The following is an 8,214-nucleotide window of genomic DNA, read 5'->3' as shown; positions in this document are numbered from 1 at the left end:
TGCTGATTTCTTCTTAACAGCCTTCAATACCTCGCTGGGAATAACCGACCACTCATCACGCCACTCCGTATGACTACTCCATTCTTGCCATATAGATCCCGGATCATGGGTTAGCCCAATCGGGAATAAGGATGTTAATAATCTATTTAATTTCTCCTGTTCCAGCGTCTCAGTTATGCTGGGGGTTGCTCCTCTTAATCGTCGCAATACAATTCTGTATGGTAATCCCCAAGGATCCGATTCTATGACCTCTATCAATTCCTGCCAGGCTTTAGCCTTTGCTTTGCCTATCTCGTACCGCAGATTACGTTGCGCCATCCGATATGTTCTCTCAAACTGAGCGATGTTGTCTGAGGCCTCCCTTCTTCTACGCCGACTTCTCTTCCAAGCTTTAAATGTTCTAATTGCTTCCGCTCTCAATCCTGCTATCGTATCACTCCACCAATATGCTTTATTTTTCCTGGGGGGTTTGCCAGATCTTTTAGCAGCTACATCACATGCATGCGACATCGTATCTCTGATCCATTTTTCAAGACGCTCTGACGATGTTAATATTTCCTCCGCCTCCGCTACATTGTCGTTCCAAGTGGCACAGCTCCACGATAATGAGGTCTGGAATTTCTCCCAATCAACCTTCTTCCAATTCCACCTCGGATACTTTAATTTCACTTTACACTGCTGTTGTACTGATCTGGCTCCAACATTAAAAGAGATATACGCATGATCGAAGAGCGTAAATATCTCACTAAGGACCTGCCACTCGTGCACAAACTCTACTATGCTAGGTGTTGCCCAAGATAGATCAATAATCGAATTGCCCTGTGGTCTAATACAAGTAGGTTCCGCGCCACTGTTCAATAAACGAAGGTCGTTTTCAGCCGACCAATCTTCTACCAGAGAGCCGCGTCTATCCGTTCTATTAGCCTCCCACATCGTTGACTTAAAGTTAAAATCTCCGCAAACAATTAATTTACTATTTATTTGCCTAACCGCTTCTCCTAATTTGTCTAGAAAGGTTAAAAACTCAGCATGATCAGCGTTCCGCGAAATATAGCACGAACATAAATAAAACTCGCCGAATTTAGCTATAACGTAATTATTTCCTCTCAGTACTAAGGAGACAACACTGGAAATTAATGCCGGCCTCCAATATATAACAGCTAGTTTATCTATAGTACAGAACCTACTGCCATTGTCTGGAATATATGCAGGTTCAGATATTGCAGCAATTCCTGCTTCCAGCTCCATCATTTGGTGTAAAAGTAAGTCACACGCTCTCGGACTACGGTTGAGGTTACATTGTATTACTCTAATTATTATCTACATCCATGATATCAGCCCTCCGACCTGATTCCGCATTTATTATAGGAAGCTTCTTATCTGCAGGATTTACTTTGTCTGCTGCACACAAACCAGAACCCATGCGATGATTAGCCTCTTTACCTATCTCCACACACAGTACACATCTCAGAGGTGCCACACAAGCCTTGGCAGGGTGCCCTTCTATTCCGCATCTGTAGTAGGTCTTAGTGTAGTCTGCATTTGACTTGCAGTTATTACGCAAATGACCTTGCTGCCAACATTTGAAGCATCTGGCTGCTCTTGCCTTCAATAGCTCTATTCTGGCGATAGTCCAGCCAATTTTGAGCTTACCTAACTCCGCTACCTTAATTGCAGCTGCCAATGGACACTGCAGCCAAACAGTACATAAACCATTGTTCAGTGTCCTAATCTGACCAACCTTGACCTCTCTCTGAAATTACATGTACCTGCTTCCGCTACGACTTCTGCCACCTCGGCAGCGGAGATAGAGTCGTCAAATCCGGACAGTCTCAAATCTCCCTTCACCACCGGTCTCGTAACAGTTGCCTGTTCTTCGAATACACCAGCGAGCTTTTCTCTAAGTATGTCTGCTTTGCTACCACCTTCAGCGCCGGGTATTTCCACCAGGACACTACCATTAGCCGCATATCTGATTTTCGATTCTTTTATTCCAAGATCAGAGAGATTGACACCATTCCTCGCTTTTCGGATAGCCTCTGCGTACGAGAGCGTCTCCGTATTGACCTTAATCGAAACTGCAGCTGATCTCGGAGGTTGACGTTCTCTTAGAGCTTTCCTGTTATTGTTCAACTTACTTGTACTCCTACCTGCTCCTGCTTTTTGGGTAGGTTGTGAACGTGTCTGTGTTTGCGACTCCAACGCCTGTGATCTACTAGCAGATCCAGATTGATCTCTCCTTTGGGACTTTACTCTAACTCTCCTACGTTTAGAACGCGCTTGCGTCCATGCATCTGATCCCGGTATGTTGGATGGATCTTCTCTTGCAGCCGAAGGCGGGACTAGCTGAACGTTTTCAACAATACGCGGTTTGTTACTCGAACTAATTTGCTTGGAGGAGGTTGCTTCTTGGAGTGCAGTTCTCCTATTCTCTCTTCTCTGTAGCTGCAGTGAACTAATCTGCTTGGATAACTCGTCATCTAATTCCTTCTTCGTAAGAGGCATGCTACTAGAGGGAGTCGGGACAGGGACTGATATTCCTCCCACTGAGGGCCTCATCACTACACCATCCTCCACCAGAGGTCTACTTATACTCCTTCTCTCCACACTCATTCGATCAATCCTGTTCGGTGTTCGATCCCTCGAACCTGAAGGCAGAGGTGATACAGCCTTATCTGCTGTCAACCTGTACATGGTATCTCCTTGCATCTTGATTTGCATCTTCAAGTTCTCAACCACCTTCTGTAAATCACCAAGATCTCTTCTCAATTGTTCAGTTTCTCGCTTTGAGATCTTCAATTCTGCTGCGAGTTCTGCATTCCTACGCCTGAGGTATCCAGGATCGCCGACGTCCTCGATCTTTTCTGTCATAACGCGGACCTCTTTCAAGGTTGTTACTCTCTTCTTCATCTGGCTTTGCAAACCTCCTTGAAGATTTCCACTGCCTATGCGAATAACCTCAATGTCGTCGAGCCACTCTAGTGCAGACGCACCCAATTGGCTAGCCGGTGTGATGGCAAGCTCTTCTAGGTTGGTGGGAATCTCGCGTAGCTGCGACTCTATAGTGGGTCCCGCTCGCTTGCCCTTCTTGGTTTTCTTCTTATGCGACCTGGCTTCTCTTCTACCTTCATCTGTCTCTGAGGCCGTCAGCAAGCCAGATAGATCATCCGAATCTTTAGGAAGCGGCGTAGCACTTGCTCCCGTTGGATGAGCTGTCTTCCCGGACTCGTGTTGGCCTGTAATGTTCTGATCTATTACGCCTCGAGTGTTCTGTCGTGTTTTATCCACTACTCGAACTTTATGGGATCGAAGCCTATCCATTACTTGGCCTTCTCCTTCACTCAGATCTACATCCAACTTCCTTTTGCCACGAGGAGCTATCATGCTCGAACAGGACGTGGAAGCGACCGAACAGGCATCGTCTTGTATCTCACAACTAATCTGAGACTGCTGATCACCCTGAGTCTCTTGCGACAGCATCTCCACTTCGACCAACTGTGCGGGGTCTTCAATTACCTCTTCAGACCACGGCTCCGTCTGAGCCCTATCAAACGGGACAACTCTAACTTCTAGAGTTGGTAGTGTAACGCCTCCTGTTTCTATGTCAGGGGTCCTTACATCATCCGTCATCACGCCGGATGTAAAATATGGCGTTTTCTCATCTACACCTGCACTAGATGTTAAACTTTGTGGAGGATCATCCACCCCTGCGCTAGATGTAAAATATAGCGCAGTATCATCCACCCCTGTGCTGGATGTCAAACATAGCGCAGTATCATCCACCACTGCCCTGGATGTTAAATATGGCGCAGTGCTATCGTTACTACTGCCTCCTACTTCTGTCCTTCCTCCCGGATTCCTACTTTCTCCCGTCCTTTCGTCCTGTTTCCTCACGTCCTTCTCTCTCCCCTCCAACAATCTCTTCCCCAACAACCTCTTCACTCTCCTCCACCTTTGGCTTATCAAGCAATTTATTTGGTTTATTTGTTTGGTTTGGTTCATTTACTTGCATGTTGTTCCCACGAAAAGTGTCGGAAAAATAGGTCCGTCTACGCAGAGCCGCATGCGTAGATAAGGCCCTCCCGGATAATACTCCGGGGTTCAGGCCGAGTCCCCGGAGGCACCGTTCGCGACTGAGCTATTTAACCTCGCCTCAGCCATGCAACCCTCACCACGGTTGCACACAGCTTGATTTGCGAGGAGTGCATTTGATTCAAGGGACACTACCCTCTAGGCATACTTTATGGTTCCTACTTCCCAGGCCCAACGCCGGTATGATCCTCCGGCGTTGCCCTGGGAGATCATCGGAAGCCGTGCCCGTATGCCAGGGGGCTCACCCTACCCACACAGAAAATAAATAAAACCCACCCAACCCTTAACCCCATACCCCATAAAACCTCCCCGAAATAGGGTTTTTTAACGAGGTTATCTCCTCGGCCGATGCGACAGCGCAAACACTGCCGCTAACGGTGTCGACACATCGGGTTTGGTTCGGAGTTTTCCTTCTCCTAGGCTGGCTCTTAGCACCCTTCCACCTTCTACATACTGTAGAAGGCTTCAGGGCGAGCCCTCTCACCACGACAAGGTGGCCAGCCATCGAGAGGGCCGACGGCAGACCTGACGGGTTGTCGTCCAAGGGCATACCTTGTTCGTTGGAGGTAAAACGAACTGGCGACCGTTTAAATAAGGTAGGAAAACCTGCATTCATTGTGAATTTCTCCATCTCGTGTATTTAGTCCGGTCACAACCTAACCCTAAAATCTGACATTGCCTTGCCTTGTTAAAAAAAAAATTATATAATTATAGCCTAAATTTATTTTTGGTATTCGTGTTTCACAAATTTCAAGCTATTCAACACATTGAATCACGTGTAATATTATAATAACATGTTGCAATGCGAGATATATATTCATAAGTTTTATGAACATTATCAGAGAGAAATCACTGACATTATTATATTTTTGATTATATAGTTGTGAAGTAAAACTTGTAAATTCCAACTATATAATCAAAAATATAATAATGTCAGTGATTTCTCTCTGGTAATGTTCATCAAACTTATGAATATATATCTCGCATTGCAACATGCTATTATAATATTACACGTATGCAAAAAAAGCCAAAGTATTCATATATAGTATTTATTTTTTATTCTCAAAGTGGATCTTACTGCAACAAAATTTTGATCGTTTTCATTTATTATTCTGTTCATCAGTATACATACATAGTATGTATACTTTGGCTTTCTTTATACGTATTACTATATTACATTATAACTTTTGTCTGAAACATTTTTTGATATCTCACTTCGTTTCCAAAAATTATGCCCGCGTCACTATAAATGCTGCACCCTGTATATGCGAAGAAAGCCAAAGTATACATACGTGTTATTTATTATTCTCAAAGTGAATCTTATTGCAACAAAATATTAATCGCTTTAATTTATTAATCCTAAAACTTTATTATTGTGATTTACTTATTATTATTAAGAAATTTATTATTATTAGATATTCTACATGAATAAAAAATTATATTATATTATTAAATATTATATGCTAAAAACGCATATATATTTTTTGCAGAAAAAATATAGATTTTTACAAAAAGCGATGAGATCATCTAAAAAAACCTCACAAAGGTAAAAAAAAATACGCCAAGTATATAAAAAAATCCCAACTTGTACGCAAAAAATGTTTATTATTTATCCCTATAAAATAACTTTTAAAAACATTTTTCGTTGAAGGTTAGAAGGAAGAAAAAAAGAGAGAAGATGGATAGAAGGAGAAAGGCTGAGAGGAAGAGGAAAGACGAGAGGTCGATAAGAAAGAGGAAAGTTAGATAAGATAGGGCGGAAAGAAACGAGGAAAATTGAATAAGAAAATCCGAAAGGTGGCGCCAAATGTAGGTAAATAACTAGGATCGAGCTCATAGGGAGTTAGTGGATATCGATACGGAAACGGGCAGTAGGAATAGAATATAGCAGGTGAAAAGAAGGAAGAATAAAGGTATCATAGAAGCAAAAGAGGTGAAAAGGGACTGGCAGAAGGCGGAAGGACAACAGTGGAAAGGAAAAGAAGAGAAGGGGAGAGAAACAAGGAAAAGGGTAGAAGGAAGTAAATGGTGGAAGAGGAAAGTGAGGTTAAATGATAAGAAAACAAGTGAGAAGAACGGAAGAAGACAGGAAGGAAAGAGAAGGAAAGAGATAAAGGTAGAAGGGAGAGTGAGAGGGAAGAAAGAAAGGGAGAGAAGTAAGAAGGCGGGGAAAAGAAAACGGGAGGAAAGAAAAATAGATGGAGGACATGGAAAAGTGGTTGAAGGAGCTGGTGGTGGAGGTAAGGGGAATAAGGAAGGAGCTAAAATTATGGAGAGAAGAGAGAGCGAGAAGAAAGAGAAAAAAGGAGGAGGAAACAACGGTGTCGCAAGAAGAGGAAAGTGAAGAGGAGGAAGAAAAAGAGAGAAAGGAGGCGAGGGATCAAGGAAGAAAAGAGAAGAGGGGGTTAGGGGGAGCAAGGGGAGCAGTGAAAGAGGAAATTGTAGTAAAAAAGGAGGAATGGAGAGAGGAAGCAGAAGAGACAGGCAGTGAAAAAGAAAGAGAGATAAGAAAAGAAAGGGAAAAGGAAGGTTTAGGTTTAGGTGCAAGAGAAGCGGGGGAGAGAGAAGAGGAAGGAAGGAGTAGGGTAGGAGGAGAGAGAGAAGAGAGAGGAAAAAAGGAGAAGAAGGCGAGCAGATCGGGAAAAGGAAAGGAAAAAGGAGAGAGTAGGAGAAGAGGGAGAGAGAGGAGGGAAAGGATAGAGGAGAGCACGGAAGAGAGCACAGGAGGAGAAAGAATTGGAAGAGAGAAGAAGGAGATAAGAAGAAGGAAGGAGGACGGGGAGAAGGAGAAAGCTAGGAGGAGAAGAGAGGAGGAGAAAGAAGAAGAGAAGAATGGAGGGTTTTTGTTTGCACATCTCTAGAAAAAAAGTTATTTAAAAAAATAATTTTGGGGGGCAATCTTCACATTTAAAACAATTCAAATTTGGCGAAAATCTTTTCGTAATAGGCTTAAGAGGATGCCGGATTACCGACAGAACGCGAATATTAGTAGACTTGCAGAATCTTTTTAAAAAGGTATTGTTAGTGGAAATGGATAAAGAAAAGGACAAGGACGAGATATTGGAGAAAGGGAGTGAGATAAGGAGATTGTGGAAGATAGGCGTGGACGAGGACTTAACGATGGAGGAGAGAAGAATGAGATGGAGGATGGTAGAAAAAGCGAAGAAGGAAAGAGGGTACGGAAGAAGCGTGGTGGTAGGAAACAGAAGGATCTGGATAGATGGGAGAGAATGGATATGGGACGAGAGGAAGGAGAGATGGAGGATGAAGAGAGAGGAATAAGAGAGAGGAAACGGAGAGGAAAAGAGGGACGGAAAGGAGAGAAGAGAGAGAAGAAAGAAGATAGGGGGAAAGAAGGGAAGGTGGGGAAAGGGGTAGTGGGAGGAAGATGGGGGGACGAGAAAGGGGAGGGAGGAAAGTGTGTAAGGTCGCAAAGGGCCAAGTCGGGTAAAGGGTGGAAAAATAGAGGAGTTTGTAAGAAAGTGTAAAGGTTTGGGTACGTTCCGGTCAAAAACGCCTTCAAATCTCAAGGGGAAGAATAAACCATACATACATAGTTAAAACAATCCGCACTCGAGAGATGGGTAGGGTTGGCCCCCCAATATTAGAAAAAATTAAGTTTTTTTATACGGTTTGATTATACATTGTTTGCACATGATTGCACATTTTTTATTTTTGTTTGCACACCTCTAGTAAAAATGTTATCCAAAAAAAATTTTTGGGGGGGCCAACTTCACATTAGCCCCCCAACAAAAATGATTTTCAATAGACCTAATCGATAGATTTTCGTTTGCACATTTCAAAACAATTTGAATTTTTGTTAGCACACCTCTAGAAAAAAAGTTATTTAAAAAAATAACTTTGGGGGGCTATCTTCACATTTAAAACAATTCAAATTTGGCGAAAATCTTTTTGTAATAAGCTTAATTCGTAGATTTTCGTTTGCACATTTCAAATTAATTTGAATTTTTGTTTGCACATCTCTAGAAAAAAAGTTATTCACAAAAAACTTTTGAAGAAACCAACCTTACGTTAGCCTCCCAAATTTTATAAAAAAAATTCAAATTGATTTGAAATGTGCAAACGAAAATCTACGAATTAAGCTTATTACGAAAGGATTTT

At 42.6% G+C, this 8,214-nt stretch overlaps 1 protein-coding gene across 1 annotated transcript in view; it reads right to left on the bottom strand.

Moving 5' to 3' along the window:
* Positions 1–1,248, bottom strand: part of LOC115240094 — a 1,475-nt gene extending 227 nt beyond the window's left edge. Inside the window, exon 1 of the mRNA XM_029815062.1 lies at positions 31–1,248. Coding sequence (XP_029670922.1) covers positions 31–1,248 — 1,218 coding nt within the window. The remainder of the gene's footprint in view (positions 1–30) is intronic.
* Between the last annotated feature and the right edge of the window lie 6,966 nt (positions 1,249–8,214).

The sequence above is a fragment of the Formica exsecta genome, unplaced genomic scaffold, assembly GCF_003651465.1.
Source record: "Formica exsecta isolate Colony F162 unplaced genomic scaffold, ASM365146v1 scaffold405, whole genome shotgun sequence".
Taxonomy (NCBI): Eukaryota; Metazoa; Arthropoda; class Insecta; order Hymenoptera; family Formicidae; genus Formica; species Formica exsecta.
This window is presented reverse-complemented; position numbering and strand designations above follow the sequence as displayed.